Below are 27,342 nucleotides of genomic sequence, written 5' to 3'. Positions count from 1 at the left end.
TAGGACTGTTAGGCGTTTCTGCACCAGGAAGGCAACCGCTATCTGAACGCACTACCACTATCTGCGTCAATGCCTTGACTTTGCAAAGGACATTAAAAATAACCACTCTCTGGATATTTGGAACAATACGGTTGCTTTCTATTTGAATGGTGCTAGTTTTCATTACAAAAGAAATCAGGCGAATCAAGCTAGAGCGCCACAACGGAGAGTATGGAGGAGAGCATGCGAAGGGCTTATTCAGGAAAGCACGGCTAAAGGATGCAAAGAGGAAAGTGGAGGTCGCATTTTAAGATTAATGGTGGCCATAAGTTACGGTGAAGGAGTGATTGTGTTATGCATATGATAATCTGAACAGCCACTCATTTGCCTCCTTTGTTAATGGAAAATTTGATTCTATGTTTGCAAGAGCAGACAAGAGTGGTTTTTTCCTGTTTGCACAAGACAATGCACCGAACCAGAATTCTGGTCTTCTTAGAAGAGTCTTTAAAGTGAACAGGGCAAAACCATTATGTATACTGTTTCGAAGCCCTGACATATGATTCCTATCGAGACTTTCTTTCATCTTCTAAACAAAAAGTTGAGAAAACAGACTCTAGAATTTAACATTGTGCGTGAGACATTCAATGAATTTTCAACAAGTGTAATTAGAACAATGTACAACTTTCCAAGATTATAGACACTATGGATGGCATTATTACTGGAAAAGGACGACGCACTAAGTATTAATACTTGTATTCAATATACATTTGTTGTTATTGCAACTGTGGACACGAAAGCAGTCTATTCTGACCGAGTAATAATCAGAAAATTACATCACGCTAGTATTTTACATTCTGCAAGAGAAAATGCGTCCATTTCTTGCCATAACATCTACCTTTCTTCCGTTGTTTACACATAACTCTAAATAACGCAAAATACTTTAATTCCATACCATTAACGTGAAGACATTTAGCACGTTCTATATTAAAAGAAATGACTTCTCATTCTTATTACGAGTACTGGGTGGTTTTTTTAACTGTTGAAAACGTCTGTTAACCGTTGTTTTTTTGCACCATTGTCTCTTGAAACTGTCAAGTTAATGGTTACATCCCGAATTCCAGGGCTGGCTCGCCACAAATAAGGCTTGCAAGACATTGTGCACAGGATTTCTCTTTGCTGCTCCTGCGGGATTCAAAATTGAATTAAAAAATTCTCCACCGCACATTCATCATTTCCGTTTCACGTTCATCTAGTAAGCCATTATTAATATACATGAGCGGAAACTTTCCTGTAAACTCTCTAACACCAAACTTAATGAAAAATCGAAGCATCAAAAGAAAGTTCAGCATCTCCGAAGAATAAACCAATGTCACGGATACTACCTCAACACACGCATCAACAAACTTAATTCATCTCTCTGTATTTTTCTCCAACATCTTCAAGAACAAATTAACCTCTGTGAACAGAACAATGCCTTCATTGTGGAGCAAGAAACTAAACTTTTGAGACAAAACAAACTACAATCTGAAAAAGAAAGGCTAATCTCCACTGATAAGATCAACAATTTCACCAACCTCACTCTGCCAACTGATTTTGTCAACCTCTTCAACAAAGGAACAAATGACATCCCTACCTCTGAAAACTTCAAGACTTCTACACTCGAGCAAACTATACAAACGGAAATTGACAAACTCATCAAGAAAAGGAACTACAACACCTTAAAAATCAAATCAACGGGTATCAAGAATCTCCACAAGCCGTACACAAAACTACTTAACGCTCAACAAAGCCAACCCAATTTTAATTTACATTTGATTGATTATGTAATAAATACCACTGCTTATACTATTACGTTTATCTTCAATCCAGTAATTTGCAAACTATTTTTCAGCCACAACACCTTAACATTACACCATCATAACTCAATTACATTCACAGTTTTTACAATCGTCCAGACACCATTCTCACAAAATCTGACAAAAACATGGGATGGACACTTGTGTCTATCTCTTGGATTACTGATGAATACAACAAACATTTTAAGGACACTGCTTACCTACCAACAAGTTGACAATTTTAATTTTAACACAACTGTTACAAACTCCAACAACCTACAAAAGAAACTGAAACTTTACTTTGACAAACTGCTTACACCTAACCACACACAACTGTTACGTCCTGTCACACCCAACCTTCTACAACTACCTTATATGAAACTGTTACCCAAAGTTCACAAACTCGATGACACAGCTTCCACACACAATCTCAGCAAACTCACTGGTCGACCAATCATTACCGCTCACAGTTGGGTAACTTCCACTGTCACGTTCCTGACAAGAACAATGCACTTTAGAAACACTCAGGGACTATTTGTTCTCTTATGTTTGTAGCTTTGTTTTATTGATTGCATGATTACCGAATATCCGTTTTTTGGCTAGCCGCACAAAGCTTTTTTCATTATTATTTCCTTTACGTCAAAGACATGTATTAAGATCCTTTTTCTGTAAGCACGTTTCTCAGTTGCGAGGAGTTTTCGAACTGTAAGGAGTTCACGGAGCTATTTCTAACGGAGTCTCTCAGAGAACGTGGAGTAACTTGTTCTCAACCCCGGAGTCAAGATCAAACGTAAGTTACGCTTGTAAAATTCCATGTATTCTTTCCTTTCGTTTTTTACGGCGTTGAATTCGTAGTTTTTCCGTTTCTTTAGACTTAGACAATTGTATTCTTTTTAGTTTTCACCGCAAGTGTTGTAAATAGACGGCTCAGCCTGATCCTAATAAACGCATTAGTCTTGCTGCCCTTGCCGTGTACTTCACTGTGGTTGACCTGGCGAACTCCAGTACACAACACCCCGTGTCTGCGGTACTGGGAACGCGACATCCACCCCTTCACGACTACTGGGCAACGAACTTAATAATATCATTCTGCAACTGGAAAACCTTTTTACAGAACGAAACATACTATTTTAGTTAACTTATAACTCTACAGACCTAATTCACAAACTACAGAACTTCAGTTTAACATTGACAACTTTACCAACCACAATTTAACTACTTTTGATGTTACTTCACTATACACGAACATCTCCTACCCTGACACCATCAATGCCACCATCACCAGCTGCAAACTCTTGAATTTACCAATCCCCCACAAAGACTTTTTTCTTAATTTGAACAATTTTATCGATGACAAAAACATTTTTATTTCAGGTGACAAGACTTTTCAACAGACCAAGGGAGTTGCTTTGAGCAGCTCCCACAGTCGTCAAGTTGCTGACTTGGTGTTGCTCGTAAGCGAACTCTTGTTATTTCTAAGAATGACACTACTGGACTTTTCATTTTTTGTCAATATATTGGCGATAGATTCATGCTTACTGACAATGACCACAAACCTATCATCTGCATATCCCACACAAATTTCCATCACTTTCACCTCCAACAATCACTCCACTCACTATCTAGACCTTACCATTTCACTCAACTACTACAATTTCATTTACCACAAAATTCACTATCAAATTTTCCAGAAATCACATCACAAATACATGTACCCACATTTCTAAACCAATCATCCTCACCACACTTTCAAAGGTATCATTAAGACAGAGACAATACGCCTCAGTCGACTTTCCTCTTCAGTTGATGAGTACTACTTTATACACAAACATTTTTCACTTGGACTGCCTTCGACTATCCCAACAAACTCATTACTGACAATTCCTTCGCTTGGCTACCTTACAACACCCACAGTCAACGAACAACAAACAAAGAGGAAAACGAATAATGATCACCGAAAGTGATGATTGATAATAACAAATAGATAACATTCCCTAAAACATCGTTAAAAATGAAAAATCCCAATATTGCCCCAAATTCCTGTTTCTCGCCCAGCTTTTTTTTATCTTTCTGCTTATTAACATTAATAATAAATAATAATTACAAATTATTATCAATAATATAGTTGCCTTTCAATTATAACTCAAAGCACAACTTGAAGTCCAACTCAAAGTCCAAAAGGTTTGTCCTTTCACTTGTCATGTTTAAAACAAGGTTATTGGAACAGCAAAGGGGTTTTTATTAACGCTTCATGAAGTTCCTTATCTTACATCTACAGTACACTGAGAAGATGAACAAATTCAGATTTATCACCTGAAGCGCGTGCATGTGACTTGAGACAGTCAAACGAGTTCAGATTAATAATCTGAAGTGTGGGCGTGTGACCTGAGATCCAAGCCTTGCAATTTTTGTTTAACATTGAGACAGAAAAGGTTTTTTGCTCAGTATTCTGACACTGAGGAAAATCTATTAAAACAGCTTTGCATTAACGTTTCAGGGGGAGGGCTCTAAGGGGAAGGCTTTGCCAGGTACAGTAAAATAAGAACTTTTTCTGTGAAAAACTGATTTATTTATTAATACCTAAAATTTAAGAAATAATCCTTTCTATGCAAGTTTTTGTTACTCTCTGGTATCTTTAGCTGGATTAAAGTACCTAAATAGAGAAAAAAGTCAAGTTTTAATGTACAATGAGACCGGATACAGCATATTATAGTCCTACTTTAAGTCTGGTTGTTTCCAGTAAATAAACTAACTTTTTTTTATTAAAATATGTCCCAACAGCAAAATATGAACAGAAGGCTGATGCAAGTAAAATAATAAAGGATGTTGAAGAGAAGTGCTGCAAAAGAGAGTGCATAAGACAGATACCCCTTAGGGTGGTTAAAGAAAAAGAGAGTGGTATTGGCCAAAAAAAAACCAAACAAACAAATAAAGCCAAATGAGTGTAGACAAAGCCTTTTAAGGCCTACACTTTGTGGACGGCACTCAGATCTGTGCAAAAGGATGGTGCACAGTTTATGGAATAAACATTTCCAGGTGTGTGGAGTGGTTCAGGAACTTTGCTCACAATGCAGATCATTTGTCAAATTCTTCCTCTAGACCCATCCCCGCCTGCCTTTCAAAAAGAGCTGTGTTTGCAACGTACCAAGACAGGATGGTTGGCCAACCACTTTTATCAAGATCACATTTCCTCTACAAGATGTGGAAGGTTAACGTCCCAGAAGTTTACATGCCAAGGCTGTTTAAGTTAAGGGAGTAAGGTACTGTGAGTAAGGATTTAAGTTCGAGTTGGAGTTGACTTTGAAATATCACGATTCTTCTTTTTCTTCTTTTCTTGCCAAAAGCGTTCAAGAGCGAAAAATTACCTGTTGTTTCAGTATGGTCGGTATTCTGATAGGAAAGGTAATGGTGATATAAAATAAGAACAGGCATGAAATCGCAAGCCTGACATTTTAAAACTCATACAGCTCTACAGACTGAGTCTTGATTTCAATAAATAGCAACACCTGCATAATTTTTTATCGCATACTCTTTTTCTTTATTTTTCCTTTTTAACGTTAAATTTTCTAAAAGAATGAAGATAACTTTAAATTTTCTAGAAGAGCGAAATATGTTTTAATTAACTTTCCGGATTATTACCTAATTCTGTTTCATTTTCATTTTATTTCATTAAGATTATGGTTCCTTTGGCTTAATATCACTTTTCTTTTCATTGTTAGAGCTTTTATCTACTTTGTTAAACCATATTGAGTTGGGTTCACTGCATTTCAGTAATCACACTCGACTCAATTTACCCCTAACTATTTTATTTAAAATATTATTTCCTTTTTGTACTTACAACCTTTACCCTATCAAACATACAAATCATCCCTTTTCTACCCAGCTGATTTTATCAGCGGGGGGGGGGGGGGGGGGGGGGGGTGATTTTTCACAGGGATCTCTCATTTTGGCACCATTAATACCAAAAAGGTTGCTAGTGAATCTGCTGTTTACTTTAACAAACAACTTGATAGATTGTATCTCCACAGCAGGGATACAGCTTTTAGTTCTAGTCAACACTTTGATTGGCCTTGGTGTCCTTACTTGCTTACACGGTATCCGGTAAGTTCGTTCCATGGTCAGACCGTTCCAAGTCAGATGGTTCCACAGTAAAGTCAGATCGTTCCACAATACACCTTATTCCAAAATGGCAGCTGCCTCAGACGATCTGGGTCGAGTAGCACGAGAGCGAGGCATCGAGGGCCACGATTCAATGTTTACATGTGGTAGTATAGTCCGAAATATGCCTCAAAACTGTTGTTTTCCCGGGTGTAAGAAAAAAGTTTACGAAGAGGATGTCGTTAAAATATCTTTCCACAAGTTCCCTGAAAGTCAGAGAACTGTTCAGGAAATGGATAGTTGCCATACGAAGACATGTTGGCAAAGAGTTTAGAGTGACCGATCATACGAGGGTTTGCTCAAGACGCTTTAAATCGAGTGATTATCTCACATCACTTACAGGCCGTAAAAAAGCTTAAAACCGACAGCAGTGCCGTCTATATTTTTTTGGAAGCAAGGCTCTCCGGTAAAGAGGACTGAGTCTCCGAAGAAAAGAAGTCCTGTAAAGCGGAAAATCGTGGCGAAGAGGTCGGAAACAAGTACCGCGAATGCGGCAAATGCAAAGACATATTCCTCCATCCAGGAAACAAAAATCAAAATCCTGATTCTGTATATAATAAACGAACACAGCGATCATCTCTGATGAAAGAATTAGTCTTCCCTTTCAACGAGCTGTGCCTTCGATGACATTCCTTTGCAAGAGTCTCCGCAACATCTCAACCAGAATCTAAACTCAGAATATTTGCGCCATCCTCACCAGAGTCACAAAAATTGTACAACGCATCAAATATTTTGCCATCAGCTGATCTAGTGTAAAATCCTATAGAGTTATCATTCTTAAACCGATTTAAAGAGAAAGATGTCTTTTTAAAATTGTCGCACCATGTTGTGAAATTGACAAGTTGTTGCTTCATTTCATTAAGCTGAATAACACAGGGGCACCCACGGATTGTTTCAGTATTTTAAAGTTATCTGTTCGGAAGGCCCTGCAATTTTCTAAAAATAATTTTGGCCTCGAACTTTCGTGATATGGGAAATTTAAGGCCTGGTGTTTTCAGATTGATAAAAATGTCGTTTCGGGTACCGAAAAAAAGGTCAGCTAGGATTTTCGGAAAGGAGGTAAGACCTAAGTTTTTTGGGAAATAGACAAAAATGCCCTAGTAATTTCAAAAAGACTCAAGTTCCCCTAGAATGACCGAACAGATAAAAATATTATACCGCAGCTTTAAATGAATCTACAGAGCTTTAAAGGCACTCCTGATAGCCTAAAATAGCATTTCAAAGGATCTGAGAGAAAAACTCCCATTGGGTGCCCCTGATAACAAGAGCATTTGTTTTCTCCTTTTCTTCTTGAAGCTTGTTTTTCAGCTCCTCTATTTCTTTTTACAGTTCAGACATACCTTCATCTTGCGTGCCTCTATCGTCGACTCCCAGCACATCGGACGTTTTGTCGATCTTTTCGTTTATAGCACCAGCTGTCACAAGTTTCCAGGTGGAATTGGTGTTTTCATTTGCCGCGTTCGCGGTACTTGTTTCCGACCCCTTCCCCACGTTTTTTGCTTTACAGGACTTCTTTTCTTCGGGGACTCAGTCCTCTTTACCGGAGAACCTTGCTTCCAAAAAGATATAGACGGCACTGCTGTCGGTTTTAAGCTTTTTTTACGGCCTGAAAGTGATGTGAGATAATCACTCCATTTAAAATTTTATGAAAGCGTCTTGAGCAAACCCCCGCATGATCGGTCACTCTAAACTCTTTGGCAACATCTCTTCGTATGGCAACTATCCATTTCCTGAGCAGTTCTCTGACCTTCAGGGAACTTATGGAAAGATATTTTAACGCCATCCTCTTTGTAAACTTTTTTCTTACACCCGGGAACACAACCGTTTTGAGGCATATTTCGAACAATACTACCACATGTAAACATTGAATCGTGGCCCTTGATGCCTCGCCCTCGTGCTACTCGACCCAGATCGTCTGAGGCAGCCGCCATTTTGGAATAAGGTGTATAAAGTCAGATCGTTCCACTTAGAAATGGTCAGATAAAAAATATTTTCAATAGTTCATAGATCACTCCACAAGTGTTATTCAAGTGTAAGTTCAGTTGCTTACATAAACGATCAGAAAGATCAGACGGTCAGTCACAGGATCGATAGAGTATCCTCGTATTGATTTTATACTACAAACATGACCGAATAATGCTCATACGATCGATCAAGGCGATGAACTGTTTACATGATAGATCGAGTCTAGGTTGTCGCTCCACGAGTGTTATTCGAGTGAAAATTCTGAGCTCTGTTTATATGATCAATCAGAACGAAGAGTAAGGGTAGTACAGTCGAACCTCTCCTTATGGACACCTCTATAATACAGACACCTCTCTATTATGGACAGTTCACTTGGTCCCTTAGAGACCGAAATCCACGTAAGGCTTACCTCTCTAAAACGGACACCTCTATAATACGGACACTTATTCCTGTCCCCTTGGTGTCCGTAATAAAGAGGTTCGACTGTATCTATTTAAATTTCATCGCAAATATGACCGGGTACCAATAATGACATTTTCATCGAGTAAGAATGTTTTCTTGACTCTTCCTAAGTGGAATGATCTTACTTCATTGTGGAACGATCTGACTTGGAATGATCTGACCATGGTAGGAACTGACCGTAAACGGCTTACACACTCATTACATGTTTATATTTATTTTAAACTAAAAGCACTAAAGTCAACCTCTAATTTTCATTAAATTTTGAATTTACAAATTTACAAAACACCAACTGGAAACATGACGAACAACCAAGATCCTACTACCAACAACTCTACTCATACAATATTATCGAAGAAAGTAAAACAAGAAAAAAAATCAAATACAAGCTTGACAGAAAACTACAAAAAACAAGAACAGAACGACAATAACAAACAGCTCCTAGCATTACTGTCAATCGACATTGGATTTGGAAATCATTAAAATCCAAATCCTATTTTAAGCAAAGAAGAGTGATTTTTTTCTGTCCACAGTCTCTCCAAAGCCAAAGCACGTAATATGGCAATGATTTTCAATATCAAATCAATGCTTACAACCACTACCTACAAGAACAACAAAGGAAAAATCAACACTATCGCTTCTTCCTCTACTGATAGACCTACAACTGAAATCCTCTCAAACATCTAACTTCTGGAAAACGAAAATAAACTCCTTGACTGTAACCTCTCTTACATCAAACTAAATAATAGAAAAAATCTAAGCATCAAAAGAGAGCTCAGCATCTCCAAAGAATAAACTTATGTCACGGATACTACCTCAGGACACGCAGCAACAAACTTAATTCATCTCTCACCATTTTTCACATCTGGAGGCAGAAACTTAACTTTTCAGACAAAACAAACTGCAATCTGAGAAAAACAGACTAATCTCCACTGATAAGGTCCACAATTTCACCAACCTCACCCTGCCAACTGATTTTGTCAACCTTTCGAACAAAGGAACAAATTACATCCCTACCTCTGAACACTTCAAGACTACTACACTCAAGCTAACTATACAAACAGAAATTGACCCTGGCCTATGCAAACTCATCAAGGAAAGGAACTACAACAACACCTTAAAAATCAAATCAACGGGCATCAAGAATCGCCATGAAGCCATACACCAAGCAAAATCCTACGAAACTACTTACGGTTACCAGATACCTTCGGAAGTGTCCTTCGCGTAAAAGAATCTTTGCGCGCTGCCTTAAATGCAACAACCATAAACTATATAGCAGTACAAAGCCCATAGTGACATTCCTCATACAATATAATCATAAAAAATAGAGGTCAGTAGAAAAAGATTTGGGATTACCTGTCACTTTTCAAATCATAACTTCCCAAAAATACAAATCAGAAGCTCGACTCAGTGATTCCCTGTCGATCTGATGTATTATTTCATTTGCTTACTTTTTTACATTTTAGTTTCTTGTCTTGTGGAGTTGGTAAAAGGGTTGGCCATTTGGTACAGTTTTGTTCAATAAGTTTTTGGGCGTTCACTTTTGAGCTGAGGCTATGGCAGAAAATTTATATGGTTGCATATACTTTCCGAGCGACAAAAACTGTGAGCGTAATGCCAAAGTCTTGTTGTATATCGATAGGGGAATTCCAAGTACTTGGTGAGGTAAAAGTCAAATGTCGCCTTCAGGGGAAGCAGCAAACCTATCTTGGGATTATCCTACGTGCTTGTCCAAAACGTGAGTAGAATGATGAAATGTGTATACTAAATGATAGGAATTGCTCATCACTGAAAGGAAAACCTTTGAGCGACCAGAACAATTTCTGCTTTTTGCTAACACACAATGTAAATGTTTTTGGCGAGCATTTCAAGTCAGGTAAACAGGTGTGAGTCTATCTTACCCTAACCTGTAAATGGATGTAGAGCTTTTTTAGGATAATAATGAGAAGCAAACAGAACTTTTTTGTTCGACTTAACTGTCAGAAAAACTCCTCTTTTTTATGTCCTTGGCGGGATTTGTTGCAATTGCACTTTCTACAGCGCAGGAAAAATAAGACCTTGCAAAACAACTTCACTTTACCGAAGCGAATTGATAAGTAAAACTAAAGTTATCAACAATAACTTTGCTATTTATTGCATTGTTATCTTTTAACCCATTGTGTCTTTTGACCACAACGTGACAGGCCATAGCCGGCCGCCGGAAAAGGTCCCCTCTATGTCCCATGCAGGCAAAAACAGGCCGCATGAAGGCACGAACACAAAAGAGCCCTCCCCACCCTCCAGGGTCTTTTCTGTCTGTTCTTGTTGTCACAGATACCAAGAGGACATATCAACCAATCAGATGCTGTGTTTTGTGCAGTTTTTACAGGTGATATGAGGGGCCATGATGTCTGGAGTTTCTGAGAATTTTTTTTCTCGCGCGCGATTGAATTACAATGCCTGCAAACACAGATCACGTTTCAGACGACGCATCAGTTCTTGATGCCTCAGGCAATGCATCAGTTTCTTTGGGTTTTCTCTAGAGGGGAATAATTCTAACTCTGATTCCAATCTTGTTTTCAGCGATCTAGTCAGTGATGAAGAAGACAACGAAGAAGGAGAGGCACAACCAGGGGTAAGTGATGAAGAAGAAAACCCCGATGAACTTTGATGGACCGATCAGCTTTCGGATTTTTGCATTCCTGATTTTGTTTCAGCTTGTGGCATTAATTTTAGGCTTCCTGATGACCCCACTTGTTTCAGCTTGTGGCATTAATTTTAGGCTTCCTGATAACCCCACCGCCATTACTCGCATAGTTTTATTGTTGTGCATAGTTCACGCTTTAGTTCACACCATAGTTCGCATATCTCTATTGTTACCTTGGTTACTTGTTCGCTTCGCGAGTGGGTTAGTTTTGCATTTTGATTCTCTGTTGAATAAACGTGGACGCTCGTTCGAAGTTTCTGCCCTAATCATTGGCGTGGTGGCAGCGTTTCGGTTCAACGGACCCACAAAAGACGTCAAAGTGTTCTTTTCGCCCCTTCGATTGATTGTGTCTGAATTTCGTGAGTTTAACTCTTCAAGATGACTTCCCATAGAGCGCCGAAACAGTGGTCGCTAACCTCGAACGAAACAATTACTTCAATTGAGGCTTGGGAGAACAACCTAAAGTATATTTTGTCCCTCGATCCTAATTTTGCAGATTTTCTTACCGATGGTTCGTCCTGGGGTAAGAAAACGAATGCTTCGCCTCTTCGCGGTTTCTCAAATGATCCTGAATCTGTTCCTGCGGCCCGAAGAAGAACTGCAGCTCAGAAGGTGACACATCTGGAAATGATGCTTGGCCAAATAGCGAACTATTCTCCAATTATTTCTAGGAATTCCATCGTTAAGAACTCAACTTCTATAAACGGCGTTTGGCAAGCGATCCGACAGCATTATGGCCTTCAGTCCACTGGTTCACGGTTCTTAGATCTCGCGTATATTTCTCTGAAACCTGAGCAACGTCCAGAGGATTTGTTCCAAAGCTTGATGGCCTTCGTTGAGGATAATCTTCTCACAACTTCTAGCGGTATTACTCATCACAGTGAGGCTCCTGTGGCCGACGAGGAACTTTCGCCTTCTCTAGAAAATTATATGGTGTTAACTTGGCTTCGTTTGCTACATCCAAACCTACCTCGGCTCGTCAAACAGCGCTATGGTACTGAGTTACGTTGCAGAACTCTCGCCTCCGTGAAACCGGAAATTTCCCAAGCACTTGATTCACTTCTCGTCGAGCTTCACACCAGCGATGAATCTAAAATCCTCCGCTCTGCTTCTCAAACGGAACATCGCGCATTGTTTGCTTTTACCCGTCGCAGAGGCCCTCCCAAACCGCGACCATTGAAGGTGTGCCCTCTGTGCCAACAGGCTGGACACCCCGATTCTCACTCTCACTTCTTGAGTAATTGCAAGTTCTTGCCTGAGTCTGACCGCCTTTTCATGTCTAGAATTCGACAAGTGGCTAGCCTTGACGTCGATATGAACAGTTGTGATTGTTATCAGAATTCCAACCCAGTGGAGTCTCCAGTTCCCCTAGACACACCCGTGATGCAGAATTGTGGCCCTGGTGTCCTTCCTACAATGGAGTCAACTGTTTCCCGACGTGTTAATATATCCCAGTCTCCGTTTCTTCACGCCTTTTTTCGTCACCATCCTTTACGTTTAACTATTGATACTGGCGTTGAAACGAACATGATGAGGGCTTCTCTAGCCAAACACATCGGTGCAAAGGTCACTAAAAGCACCCAGACCGCCCTACAAGCTGATGGTCGTACTCCGTTGTTGGTGAGACCCGTCTCCAGCTGGTTCGCCGTGGCAGATCCCTTATGCTGGAGGCCCTCGTTGTACAGGACTTAGACGTGGATATACTAGCTGGGACTCCGTTCATGACTTCAAATGACATAGCTGTTCGCCCTGCCAAACATGAGATCATTATTGCTGGGTGTGATGTAGCATCTTATGATTCTTCTCAGATCTCTCAAGCCCATCACGCTGTTAGAGCCTGTCACCTCCTACGTGCTCCTTGCGCCAACACTACTGTCTGTAGACGACGCCCCTTCAGAGTTTCTTAAAGATTCTCCACTCGCCATCGAGCCTCGTACTGACTTAGTCTCATCTAATCACCGTAAACCTACACACGCATGGCCACAACCCGTCATCGTCCAAGCTGTCGGGGGTAAACTGAGACTTCTCAATGACACTGATGAGCCCTTACTGATTCGTAAGAACGATCATTTCTGCCAAGCGCGCCTAACCGTTCCTGATCCTGCTTCAGATCCTTCTCTGGTCGAAACTTACCCGGCACCGAGTATGCTAACGGCACCTCTCCTTAAGCCTGCCGAGTCAGTGTCAGTAGATCCTGATGGTTTATTGTCCTCCTCTCAGAAAGCTTCTTTCAACTCTCTTCTGAAGGAATTTCAAATTGTCTTCGATCCTCGCATCCCTGGTTATAACGGAACAGCTGGTCCCATCAAAGGAATTGTGAACATGGGTCCTGTAGAGCCTCCCCAGCGCAAAGGCCGCGTTCCACAGTACTTGCGAGATCAACTTCATCTGCTCCAGAGCAAGTTCGATGAACTAGAGGCTCAAGGTGTCTTCCGCCGCCCCGAAGACCTGAAGGTTGTTGTCGAGTACCTCAACCCTTCTTTCCTGGTGAAAAAGAAAAATGGTGGCTTTCGCCTGGTCACAGCCTTTACCAATGTAGGCCGTTACAGCAAACCTCAACCTTCGCTAATGCCGGACGTAGATTCCACCCTTCTAAAGATTGCCCGCTGGAAGTACATCGTGGTCTCCGATCTATCCAAGGCTTTTTATCAAATTCCTCTTTCAAAGGATTCAATGAAGTATTGCGGCGTAGTTACCCCTTTTAAAGGGGTCCGCGTCTACACACGTTGTGCCATGGGTATCCCTGGTTCCGAGACAGCCTTAGAAGAGTTGATGTGCCGTGTCCTTGGCGACCTCCTACAAGAAGGGTGCGTTGCTAAGATAGCCGACGACCTTTACTGCGGCGGGGATACTCCTCAAGAGCTCCTCATGAACTAGCGGAAGGTCCTTTCCGCTTTAGACCGCTGTAATCTGCGCCTTTCCCCCGAAAAGACCGTCGTTTGTCCTGCCTCCACCACCATTCTCGGTTGGATATGGTGCCAAGGCTCTATCCATGCTTCACCTCATCGTGTAGCTGCTCTAGCGTCGTGTTAGCCTCCTAAGAATGTTCGCGGTCTCCGCTCCTTTGTTGGTTCCTATAAAATGCTTGGACGAGTCTTGAGTGGCTGCGCTAAGTACCTCGCTCCACTTGAGTCTCTTGCAGCTGGCCGCCAATCTCAGGACACAGTGACCTGGTCTGATGAGCTCCTTGTATGTTTCCGCTCTTGCCAAGAGGTGCTTACTTCCAACAAATCCATCACCCTGCCAAAGCCTGAGGATCAGCTATGGATCGTAACCGACGGTTCCGTCAAGATGAGTGGACTTGGCGCCACCCTCTATGTTCTTCGCAACCAGAAACTGCATCTCGCCGGCTTCTTCAGTGCTAAGTTCAAAAAACATCAAGCCTCCTGGCTGCCCTGTGAAATAGAGGCTCTGTCTATTGCTGCCGCTGTCAAGCATTTCGCTCCTTACATAATCCAAGCCAAGCCGAAGTCTTATGTCCTAACTGACAGCAAACCTTGTGTACAAGCGTTCGAAAAGTTATGCCGGGGTCAGTTTTCTTCCAGCCCTCGTGTGACGTCTTTCTTATCAGCAGTTAGTCGTTACCAAGTCTCACTGCTCCACTTAGCTGGCTCTGCGAACCTCAATTCTGATTTCGCCAGTCGAAACGCCCCTGCCTGTGATGTCCCCCGTTGCCAGGTTTGTTCATTCGTGTCAGAAGCTGAGGACTTGGCTGTTCGTCCTATTTCTGTTCAGGACGTACTGTCCGGACAGGCCTCTCTGCCCTTTACAAGTCGTGCCGCCTGGCTTCAAACTCAATTAGAGTGTCCGGATCTCAGACGAGTTCACTCTCATCTTAAGCAAGGTACTCGTCCCTCAAAGAAATTGACAAACATCAAGGACGTCAAGCGTTACCTGAACTCAGTCTCCATTTCTCGTGACGGTCTCCTTGTTGTTAGATGAGATGAACCTTTTTCTCCGCCAAGAGAGTGTATAGTCATCCCTCCCTCTGTCATAGATAGCTTTCTCACCGCCTTACATGTGAAACTGGACCATCCTTCGCGCCACCAGATAAAGCTGGTTACTCAGCGTTACTTCTTCGCGTTGGACCTTGACAAAGCCCTGGACCGGTGCTCCCAGTGTTGCCACCTGTGCTCTTCCCTGAAAAAGGTTCCCTCCAGCCTCGTTGAGCAGTCTACCTCTGATCCTCCTGACGGTGTTGGTATATCCTTCGCCGCGGACATCATAAAGCGCTACCGTCAGTTGATACTTGTCGTCTGCGAGACCACAACCTCCTTCACAGCCACCTGTTTATTGGATGATGAGCGGCGCGAATCAATTTGTAACGGTCTTCTCCGCTTATGCCTTGAGCTGCGTCCCCTGGCTGGTCCCCCTTCCGTCGTAAGAGTAGATCCCACTCCTGGCTTTTCCGCATTGTCAAGCGATGAAACTCTTCGGCAATATGGTCTTGCGTATCAAGAACCCTAATAAGAACCCTGTGGCTGAAAAGTGCATTGCCAAACTTGGGGACGAACTTCTACGTATTTGTCCAGGGGGTGGCCCAATCTCCCCCCTTTCCTTGGCTGTGGCGACCGCTAATCTCAATACCTGTATCCGCAACAGAGGATTGTCTGCCCGAGAGATGTGGGTTCAGCGCGACCAGTTCACTAACTGGCAGATTCCTGTAACGGATCTCCAGCTTCTCAGAGAGCAGCACTCCTCACGCCTCAGAAACCACCCAGTTAGCGAGAGATCCAAGACTCCTGGGCGCAGTCCTCCCACTTCACCGTCTGTTGAAGTAGGCGATCTCGTTTTCATTACCTCTGACGGCTCCAAGAATCGTGCTCGTGATCGATATCTCGTGGTTTCTGTTAAGGGCCTGTGGTGTAATGTGCGGAAGTTTACCGGTTCCCAGTTGCGTTCTACCTCTTATCGCGTCAAACGGTCTGAGTGTTATCACGTTCCTGAGCACGTTGACCCCTCGTTCAACCTCTCCCGTCGTTACAACGCTGATTCCTATTGTGAAGATGTCGCCGTGGAACCTCGTAGTGATGAATGCTTTAATGAGGAAACCAATCCTGTTCCTGTACCTCCGCCCCCTCCTAGCCCGTTTGTCCCTGTGGTTCCTGTCGAGCTCGCTACACCTCCAGATCCTCAAGCAGCTGACACTTGTTCAGATTCCGAGCTTTCTCCAGCTCCGGAGGGAAACGCTCCCCACTTCGCTACGGCTGGTCCTCTTGCAGATCGAAGAGACTCTCTTACTCCACCGCTGTCAGACGATTTTAGTGTTCCACTCTCCGAACAAACCTCCTCCTCTGCTAGTTCCGGTCCACGCAGATCCAGCCGTTCAACTCGCCGCCCCGCTTATCTTAGTGACTATGTAACTTAGTTGTGAACTGCGTAATTAACTTTCGTTTTTGTTTGTCTCCTTTAGCTGTGCTACTTCGCCAGTGCGCTGAGAATTTTACCCATTGCACGACTGTCATTTTTCCTGTAGTTTAGCTTCGCTTTGCTTTGTTGTTCCTTTTTTTCTTCATTTGTAAGCGAGAGGAAGAAGTCACGCCATTACTCGCATAGTTTTATTGTTGTGCATAGTTCACGCTTTACTTCACACCATAGTTCGCATATCTCTATTATTACCTTGGTTACCTGTTCGCTTCGCGAGTGGGTTAGTTTTGCATTTTGATTCTCTGTTGAATAAACGTGGACGCTCATTCGAAGTTTCTGCCCTAATCATTGGCGCACACCATTAGAGTTCTTCTTAGCTTTTGTGGGTGATTTTTTTTTATTTGCGAGAAAACACACAGTTACATACAATAATAAACTAGACAGTACTTACGCACTTACTTACACTTTGTACAATGTTACAATTAGCTTACTCACTCGCTGGCCCGCTAACACACCATTCACAACACTCACTCATCTCATGCTCTCATGCACTCACTCACAAAAAATTCAAAGTCACACCCGTACAAGTCATATATATATTAAATAGGTCTAAGTATTGTCCATTTCTTTTTAAATATGTCTAATGTATTATTTTTCGTACAAATAAATTTCTCTGTCATACTTTAACGATACTTTAAATTTGTAACCACCTATATTCGGAAGTTCGTTATTTCTCCTACACCCTCATAAATAAATTTTTCCTATAAGTAACAGGTAATTTAGTAAGGGGCATTCTGGTGTTAGAACACCGATTAAAATATCTCTCAACTCAAGATGTATTTGTTGTTTTGTCAGGGATAAGTAATATAATTCAAAGTCTTTCCAAAAAGTAATTGTGTAAGAACAATTATAAAAGAGATGCTGTATGGTTTCTGATTCCCGTTTGCAAAAAGAGCACAGATTGTCTGAAATATAGCCGATTTTATGTAATTTTGAATTAGTGTAAAGTATAGAGTTTAATACCTTAAACTGAAAGCCCTGAACGTATGGCTCAAAAGCAACTGAATGGGGAAGACAGAAAGCTTTTTTCAACGCCTCATCAGATAAATTAAATTCACACTTTAGTTTTTGCGCATGATTAGGGAAGCGTGCCTTTTTACGGACAAAAAGGGAATAGTAATCTTTAGATTTCTTTTTAGTTACATCGAAAAGACCACTGTCAGTTTTGAAGGATGGATTAGGACTATGGGATCCCGTTTATAATTAGCATTTCTTAAATTGAGCGGTATGGAGTGGCGTAGACCAGTCCATTCCAGAAAATTCGTCTTCTCTATGTATTTTGCCTGTAATTCATAAGAGTCGATATTATTAAGATCAAAGCGTAAGTCGCCCACAGTTCGAATCCCATTATTGAAGTACCTTTTATAGAAAACTGGTTTCTTGTTTAATCGTATTTCTTGATTATTCCAAATAAAGTAATGCCAGTTAGTATCATTTGCATTGTCTTTGCCAAACTCAGATCACCATTTCAATAACTCTGCATAGAATTGAGAATTAATATTCAAGTCTTTAATATTATAATTGCAATTAAAAAGAACCAGATCACCTGCTTCTTTTAGAAGATATTCTAAATAGCTTTTCCATACGCCTGAATTATCACCAAAGATTCTTTTCAGCCAGGAGAGGCGGAGAGATTTGATCATGCTTTCAACATCAACCATTTTGAGGCCCCCTCCCTCATAATTATTTATTGCAGATACTCTAGTTACTTTGTCTTTACCTTTCCATAGGAAATTGTATATCAAATAGTTTAATTCTTTCACTATATGTTCAGGGGTAGGTAGCAAAGAAGATATGTAAACAACTTTCGGCAAGAGCAGAGTTTTGATAATAGTAACCTTCCCGTAAAGGGATAACCCCCTGGAGGACCAGATATTAGGGACCTTAAGCAACCCTGGACGGCGAGCACGAGGACGGCAACCCATGACGGGGGGGAATGGGGCTAGAACGCTGTCCTTTGGCGCGCAAAGTTTAAACTTAAGCAAGCAGAGGTCGCGTCGGTCAGGTTTCGCTTCACTATGGCCTCTTTTAGGGATGCGAGAAACTTGTTAACGGCGGCGCTGTGCGATGATTTGATTTCAGAAGACGAGTATTTACTTATGATCTGAACCGTTCCAAAAACCTTGATTTGCCGTACGACGAATTTACATTTGACTTGGATGAGATGGAGAATTCAGAGTGTGTTGCCGAGTTTAGAGTAAATAAACATGACCTGCCTGCTTTAGCTGAAGCCCTTCAGATTCCAGATGTGTTCAAGTGCCGACAGCGTTCCATCAGCGATGGTATGGAAGGCCTTTGCATGCTTCTGAGGAGACTTGCTTACCCATGTCGATACTCGGATATGATAGCGCGCTTTGGAAGACCCACACCGGTACTAAGCATGATTACCAACGAGGTGATAGATTACATTTACAACAATCACAGCCACCGAATCACGCAATGGAATCCCACTATTTTACAGCCAGCGCAACTTCAAGAATACGCAAATGCAATCCACGTAAAGGGAGCGGCCCTTGATAATTGTTTTGGCTTCATAGATGGCACTGTGAGGCCAATTAGCCGACCAGGAGAACATCAGCGAATTGTATACAACGGGCATAAACACGTGCATGGTTTGAAGTTTCAGTCTGTGGCTCTTCCAAACGGTCTGATTGCCAACATGTATGGACCCGTGGGTGAGTATCTTGTTTTTATACGATTTATCATCAAAGAAAAGCTGCATTTTCCGCAGAAACTTCCTATCGGAGAGCTATTATATGAGTCGAGGTTTGATTTTCGACGGTAACGTACATAGAAAAATATAAATTGCCGGGAAAGTTATAAGTATCCTTTTTTTTAGAGACAATTATCTTATCAACTTTTGTTTTCAGAGGGCCGAAAGCATGATGCTGGGATGCTTGCAGATTCTGGGTTGCTTCATCAGTTGTAGCTACATGCTGTATCTCCCCTCGGTCAACCCATGTGTATCTACGGAGGTCCAGCATACCCTCTAAGAGTGCAACTTCAAGCCCCATACAGAAATGCTATCTTGACGGCTGACATGCAAGCATTCAACACCTCCATGAGTGAAGTGAGAGTTGCAGTGGAGTGGCTGTTTGGGGACATAGTGAACTATTTCAAGTTTATAGATTACAAGAAAAACCTTAAAATTGGCCTCAGCAGTGTTGGAAAAATGTATCTAGTTTGTGCTATACTGAGAAACGCACTTACATGTCTTTACGGCAACGCTACATCTGAGTTCTTTCACCTTGATCCTCCAACACTAGCAGACTACTTTATTTGAAAAACTGTGTGAATTTGTGTACAAATTTTCAAAGCTTCATAAGTTCTTACATGCGGTCAGATCACAATAGTAGGATCATTGTTCACAACTACAACTTCAACTGAACAGCCCATATAAAACTGTTAAGTACAACGAGCTGTACATATTAAACGACAACAAGTTTTAACGGAGACAATTTATCAGTCTGCAAGTTAATAAATGCACGGAATGTCTATTTGTTTACAAATTTAGACATAAGAAGCATCATAGCATTATTTTGCTGTTGCATCATCCTCATCATTTCCAGTTGTTGTTGTTGAATACTTTGGAGATTTTCTTGTTCTTTCTGTTTTATTCGCAACTCCTCTTGTCGAAACTGGTAATCCCTCTGTGATTTTTCTCTTAGGAATTCTACAGTTTCTCCTCCGTTTCTTCGTGTTTTCTTAGGTTTGACAGCACAGCCCTCTTCGGCGTTCTTTCTCTTTTTCGTTTCGCTTAATTTTTCCGTCGCTCTGAGCCTTACTTCTTCCGCACTAGCTTTATCTACTTCAGCTTTTTTCTTCGTGCTCTCCTTTCCTTTCAGTTGCTCCCCTTCTGAAGCCTCCCATTTCTCATAAATTTCTTCCATGGCCTTATCAACTTCGGTATCTTCGACTTCAATGCCAGACGCCCGCTGCTCGGTTTTCATTTTTGTTTTGAACTTTGAAAGTAGAAGCTGGAAATGCTCTCGGATCGATCGCTTTGAGACTTTAAACTTTGGATCCTTGATGTTGTTGAGTCTTTCGGCTATTTCGTCCCATACCTTCCCTCTCTCCAATGTTCGAGGTTTGAATTTATAGGGCTCGCTAACTAGAATTTCTCGGCACAAAATAACATCGTGGTTTTCTGTCCACTCCATGATATTTGACCTATAAATTGAAATAAAATGAAGTTAGCGAGATAAAATCGCTCACAAATAAATTGAGCTTTTCATGTTCAAGGTTACTTAAATAATCCTATCAGCTTCGTTTTGAAAATCAGGCACATTTCGGAGAAAGCCGAGGTAAATGCCATGAAAAGAAAAGATATATTTACCCATTTTTAGCAATGGCGGGAACTTCACTTCCAGGATTCGCCATAGTCGCTGTGAATTTGCGTTTTTGCACTGGAAAGAAGAAAGAAAAAATCAATAGCTTTTGCTTATGCGACCTAATATCGGTAGTTTAGAATATAATCCAGATTAGGCTTGGAAGAGATACGGATTTCAAAGTTAACAATCAAAAACAAACTCACGTTCTCGAGACACCGCCAAACTGGTGAAAGCGACCGCCGCGACATCAGGTGGACGGCTCGACTATTATGCAAATTGCAGTCAACAACGCAATCTTGACTTCCGGTTGACCTCCTCGGGATCGCCGTCCAGGGTTGCTTAAGGTCGGTATTAAGGACTGTGCCTACTATTGTTACTGCGCATACGTTCTGCGCATCTCAAGATACTCGGGTTTCCTATGGGTGGTGCCTACTAATACAGGGATAATTTTGCGCGGTTTAAAACTATACGGGGAAAGCAGAACTTAGCAAGCGTTTTTGGTATCTCATAAGAAAATTGGGGGTAACCATGCATTTTTCAGAGATAATTCAGCTTCAATTTAGGAAAAAATCCCATACATCGCTTTATATTTTGGCGCTTTTTAGAGATATTATTGCTTAGTTATCTCTGAAAAATGCGTGGTTACCCCCAATTTTCTTTTGGGATTCCAATAGGTCTTGCTAAGATCTGCTTTTCCCGCATAGTCATAAACCGGACAAAATTACTTCGGTATTAGTAGGCACCGTCCTTAATTAATTTTTTTATCTTGTCAAGCCTTTCTGAGAAGTTTTTTTGAAAGAGAAGTTTTTTATCATATGAAAAGAAGACTCCAAGGGCTTTTATTGGATCGCTCGGCCATTTGATTCCGAGCGGCTTCATCTCATTTCCTTTCAGCGATCCCAGCCACATTCCCTCTGTCTTTGAGCTATTGACCTTTAAACCTGATATATTTTTAAAATTCTCTAGCAACTGAAAGAGTATGTGGGCCGACTCTATGTCAGCGAGAACCGCAGTTGTATCATCAGCATATTGTAATAATTTGGTCTCTTGTTGTTCAATTACAATTCCCTTTATTTCAACATTTTCTCTGACGGAAATTGCCAAAGTCTCAACAGCTAAAAGAAAAAGATAAGGAGACAAAGGGTCACCCTGCCTGACTCCTCTTGAAAGGTTAAAGTATTCTGATGACAACCCATTATTTATCACACAGCTTTGAATATTCTTATAAAAAGTTTTTATTCAACGCTTAAATTCAGGGCCAAAATTGAAGGCATCCAGACAGTTAAACAGAAAGTTCCACTCTAAAGTATCAAAAGCTTTTCGAAAATCAATAAATATCATCAGACCAGGTATATTTTCTTTTTCTGTAAAATCCATAATATCAAGAATTGACCTTACCGTTTCACCGATATAGCGATTTTTAACGTAACTGGATTGATTACAGTGTATAATATTAGGCAGGACATTTTTAAGTCTAGAAGCAATTACCTTCGAGATTATTTTGGCATCAACATTGACTAGACAAATAGGTCTCCAATTTTCTATTAACGTGCGATCTTTTCCTTGTTTTTCTATTAAAGTGATGACAGCTTGCTTTTGGGAATTGGACAATTCTTCCTTTACAAAAGACTCATTTATGCAATTAATGAACGGCTCACAAATAAAATTCCAACATTTTTTGTAAAATTCAATTGGGATTCCGTCATTTCCGGGAGACTTGTTGTTTTGAAAAGTTTCTAAAATGCTTTTACATTCGTCGATGGTAATTTGGCCTTCACACGATTGTTTCTGTTCTTCAGATAGTTGCGGAACATTTAAATTGTTCAAAAAAGACGTGACGGAATCCGTATCTGTCGCTTTTGAGTTGTACAAGTTGTAATAAAAATCCTTTTGTTCGGAGAGTATCCGGTAAGGATCAGTTGTTATAGCGCCACTTATTAACAGCTTTCTGATATGTTTCTTCACATGATTTCTCTTTTCCAAATTCAAAAAGTACTTAGTGCTTCTTTCTCCATGCTCATGCCAGCGAGCCCTTGCACGTACAATAATTCCATTCGTTTTCTCTTCATAAAATAATTCCAGCTTCTCTTTGACTTCATTTAAACGAGATTTGTTTAAATCATTTGGGTCATTTTCAAACCGTCTGGTTGCTTCTTTGTATTCCTCTTGAACTATCTTTTCTACATCATTTCTCTGTTTAGTTTTTTCTCTAGAGTACTTAATAGCATGCTTTCTGATATTGTATTTAATCCAATCCCAAACTGCGCGTTTGTCCAATAACTCTTTTTCCCCCTCCAATTTCCATTTAGAAATATTAACACTCAGATAATTTAAATATTCCTCATCATCCAAGAGAGAAACGTTCATTTTCCACATGCCAGGTCCTTTTGCCTCTCCAATTTCACCGAGGATTAAACTAATTGCCGCATGGTCCGTTCTTATCGCAGGGATAATGTCCGTAGAATTGACGAAATCACACAGATTATTAGAAATAAGCCAAAAATCCAGACAACATAATATAGTAGGTGATTTTTGACTCCAAGTATAGCTTCTTGTTTCAGGATTTTTGACTCTCCAGATATCAACCAAATCCAATTCATTTTGCACACATTCTATGCTATTCACAACCGATTTCCTTGGTATCATTATTCCACCTCGTTTATCTAGATTTGGGTTTAAAGGGCAGTTAAAATCTCCACCTAAAATTATATTGTCCTCAGAATCTAAGTTTTCAATTTGAAGCAAAGTATGCAACTTCCTGAAGAATTGGACAGATTCTTTATCTTTGTTTGGTGCATAAATATTGACGAGTACATACACTTTGTCGTCAACTTTAATTTTAGAAATAATAAAACGCCCGCGGGGATCGGGAATTGTGTGAAGCACTGAACAATTTGCCTTGTTGTTGATCAGTATTGCAGTTCCACATGAATTTGGGCTACCGTGTGAAAAAAGCATTTTTCCGCCCCATTCATTTTTCCATTGTATTTCTGTTGTTTTGTTTGAGTGTGTTTCTTGTAAAAAAAATCACATCTGCGTTCTTTCTGCAACACCAGGTGAAAATTGTTCGTCTTTTTTTGAAGTTGCTAATTCCCCTTACATTCAGAGACATTATTTTTAAAGTAGCTGACATGTTCTACCTGCGTAAACAATGAATTCCATATATAAGAACTGAAATTCCGAGTAAACAGCTGAGGGTTGAAGGACTTACAAACTTCCGTAAAAAATATATTCCTGATTGTTTTGAAGTAAATACAAAAGAAATCATTCTTCACTTAATACTCAACAGTGTGAACTTTGCAAACAAACATCCCACTAAACTAAGACTGACTAAAATACAACCGCAAATGACATATAAAGGAACACACACATTACTCCTCTCTAAGAATGCAAGATGGAATAATATAAACTCCATCCAACATTCAGAACTCCGTCGAACTTGTTAGCCCCTTATTCCAATTGAAACACTTTAGGCCCGCCAAATCAGAATTCTCTTAACATCATTTTATGTAAACATTAGAAATCGCAACCGACAGAGCGCAATCAAAAGCGCATTCTCTAGCCAAACGGAAATTTACATTGGGACAAATTTACCATTTATATAGAGCTTGTCCGGTTCTGCTTTGCTAAAAGATGCCTTCATACCGTTCTTTTTGGACTCCTTCAACTTCTTGATTTGTTTGCGTCCGCGCTCAATAATCTCCTGAGGATAATCTTCCAGAACTTTAATCTCGGAATCTTGCAGGTGAAAAGAAGCTCTCAATACCATCTCGCGATCCTGGTAGCGGAGAAATCTTGCTATAATCGGTCTTGCCTTTCCAGCGGTAGGTTTCCCCAGACGATGTACTCTCTGCAATTCTATCTTTTGTGGGTGATGATTTATTGGATCACATTGTGAGTGAAAACAACCTCTATGCTCGGCAAAAGCTTGCAGATTCCCCCGCTCACTTTGCTAAATTGCAACCTGTCATGCTTGCAGAAATCAAAGCTTTCATTGCAATAAATCTAATTATGGGCATGGTTAGGTTTCCCAGATTAAATTCTTACTAGTCAAGTGATGATTTTTTTTGGAAATGTAGGTATTAAGAAGGTAATGCCAGAAATAGGTTTAAGGAAATAAGTAATTTTTTGCATTTTCACAATTCATTGCATGAAGTGGCCCATGGCAATCCTGCATATGATCAACTCTTCAAGGTAAGACCTGTTCTAATTTATGTGCGATCCAAATTGGAGACCAATTTCACTCCGACTAAAAATATTGCCGTTGATGAAGGTATACCGTGTAGCACGAAAATTTTGTGGGAGTTTTATTTTGCGGATTGGCGATGTTTTGTGGTTTGCAGGAACAAATTTTTGCGGGTCGAGATGACTGAGATTTCTGCTGGGAACTAATTTTTACGATGCTCTGTTCAAGCACCAGAACATTAAAGTGGATCAAGAAACCTTAACATTTTCAACTTTTATTGTACAGTATGTTGAGTCACCGTTCACTCTACTTACATATTAGAGACATATCACTGCTTACTGCGCAAAGGGACTGAACAATAACAAACACAGAAAGCCTACCCCTACTATGCACCACAAAACGCTGTTTCATTAATACGGTTTGCCACGACCGGTATTACCGTATATTATTTTACAAGAAAGCAGTATGGATGTTTGAATTACCGTAGCTAAATCCTTTCTAGGCATACAGAGGGGCTTTCAAGTGAAAGATGTAGTATACAACTTTGAGACCTAACCGGGAGCGGGCTGCTTAAATGCCAAACTTTGCCCTACTGTAACCTAATGACACAGACTCAGTGATAATAATAACACTCTCATCAGTTGAAGTTTCAAGAACTGAAATAACTTCTGTACAGGCCACCGCAGGAGCGCCACTAGAACATGGTTGGTCTGCTGCACGATTCTAGTCTGCGTTCCTTCAGATGACCCATTCGTGCCAATCTAATGTATTGAATTGCTTCAGTTGAATTGACAGCTCTAGTTCCTTTTTCCAATGGAAAATCATTGTTAATGTTCTTGTTCAAGTCCAATGTATATCGCTCCAGTGGCACAAGTCGATTAAAAGCGGAGTTTTTAATTTGACTGAAGGGAGTTAATTTTTGCGGCGTTTTATTTTGCGGGTGTTTTTTTCTGCGGGAACTAATTTTTGCGGATCGAGGACAATCCGCAAAATTCGCAAAAATTAGAATCCGCAAAATTTTTATGCTACACGGTAGTTGCATTAAGAGGTCGGTTTTCTTCTCCTCAATACATGAAGGCAAAACCAATGAAATATGGAATCAAGGTGTGGATGGCCAACGACTCAAACAACAGGTACCTTTAGAATTTTGATGTTTATTTGGGTAAGAAAGTGGGCAAATGCAAAATCCATGGGTTGGGTTATGATTTTGTAACCAGGTTGGTCACCCCTTTCATGAACAATAGCCATGTTTATTTTGATAATTTTTTAGCTCAGTTAGGTTACTAGAACATTTACAAGTCCAAAAGACTTAAACCTGTGCAACCAATTAGGTAAATCACAAAGACTTGCCGCCATGTGCCCGGCGGAAAGTAAGCTTGTTTTCATGAAATGGCACGACAAACAGGATATCAGTGTCATTTCTACAAATTTGAATCCTAATACCCCAGATGTTGTCATTCAAAGATGCAATGAACAGGTCCCAATCCAGCAGTGATTGGTCTCTACAATGAATACATAGGGGTGTTGACCTCGCTGACCAATTTGGTAGTTACTATTCTGTTGGTCGTTCCAGTAAAAAGTGGTATAAATATTTGTTTTGGTATGCCATTGATGTTTCTATTTGTAATGCTTTTATTTTACAGAATCATTTTGTTACTGGGACAGGAAGGTCTAAACTGAAGCAGGCCGATTCTCGAACTATGCTTTCTAAGCAGCTAATTGTGGGGGTTTTCTTGCACTGTTTCGCCCGCGCAATCATCTAAGGATCAGAAAATCGAGAATCTTTCTCTTGGGGAGGGCAACGCAGGTGAGCATATCTGCAAAAAAGTAAATGGTAGGAGAAGGCAGCGTGTTCGTTGCAAAGTGGTGGGAATTAACTCTCCCTTGCGGTGGGCTGTAGAAACTAGTTTTCAATGCGTGCAGTGCGGGGAAGCTTTATGTCAAGTGTATTGTTTTAATGTTTATCATGCGGTTAACCTGGCTTGTTGCCGTTTTTGTTAATTAACACTTTTTGATCTAGTTTTTATTTTCCATATCTTTATTCGTGTTAATTGTGTCCTGCACCTTCATTCCATCCTGAACAATTTTTGCACCATATGTAAATTCAGTCGTATATAACTTTTTCTACACATTTCTACACTCACCCACCTAAATCCAGCAATTGGCAAGTGTTTTTCAGTCGTCCAGTTTTGGTTTCAGTTGTCATTTTCGTTTCATTCTTTTTGTAGTCGTTCTTAGTTGTTTTCCTGTACTTTTTCTGTTAGGTATATATTTTACTTAACCCCTTGGTCCGAGTTAATAAATTGTCGGATTGAA

The 27,342-nt window shown here is 40.6% G+C and overlaps 1 protein-coding gene and 2 pseudogenes across 1 annotated transcript; 2 read left to right on the top strand and 1 right to left on the bottom strand.

The window, feature by feature from the left end:
• The first annotated feature begins 11,181 nt into the window (after window positions 1–11,181).
• LOC146450770 (uncharacterized) lies at window positions 11,182–16,450 on the top strand (annotated as a pseudogene).
• Window positions 16,451–18,527: 2,077 nt separating this feature from the next.
• On the top strand, window positions 18,528–19,844 carry LOC146450769 (uncharacterized; annotated as a pseudogene).
• A 67-nt stretch (window positions 19,845–19,911) lies between these two features.
• On the bottom strand, window positions 19,912–20,990 carry LOC146450768 (uncharacterized). Its single transcript, XM_085100032.1, has 2 exons — window positions 20,846–20,990; window positions 19,912–20,679 (listed from the first exon to the last, which is right to left on the bottom strand). Exons 1-2 carry the CDS (start codon window positions 20,887–20,889, stop codon window positions 20,004–20,006), a joined length of 720 nt encoding a protein of 239 aa, XP_084956158.1. The 5' UTR covers window positions 20,890–20,990; the 3' UTR covers window positions 19,912–20,003.
• Between the last annotated feature and the right edge of the window lie 6,352 nt (window positions 20,991–27,342).

This window comes from Pavona decussata, unplaced genomic scaffold (genome assembly GCF_977016875.1).
Source record: "Pavona decussata unplaced genomic scaffold, jaPavDecu1.1 SCAFFOLD_426, whole genome shotgun sequence".
NCBI lineage: Eukaryota > Metazoa > Cnidaria > Anthozoa > Scleractinia > Agariciidae > Pavona > Pavona decussata.
This window is presented reverse-complemented; position numbering and strand designations above follow the sequence as displayed.

Excerpts from the sequence above, each read along its gene's own strand:
- LOC146450768 (XM_085100032.1), bottom strand. The coding sequence starts at position 20,889 with ATGGCGAATCCTGGAAGTGAAGTTCCCGCCATTGCTAAAAATGG. Across the intron at positions 20,680-20,845 it reads CCCGCCATTGCTAAAAATGG|GTCAAATATCATGGAGTGGA; the intron begins GTAAATATATCT and ends TTCAATTTATAG.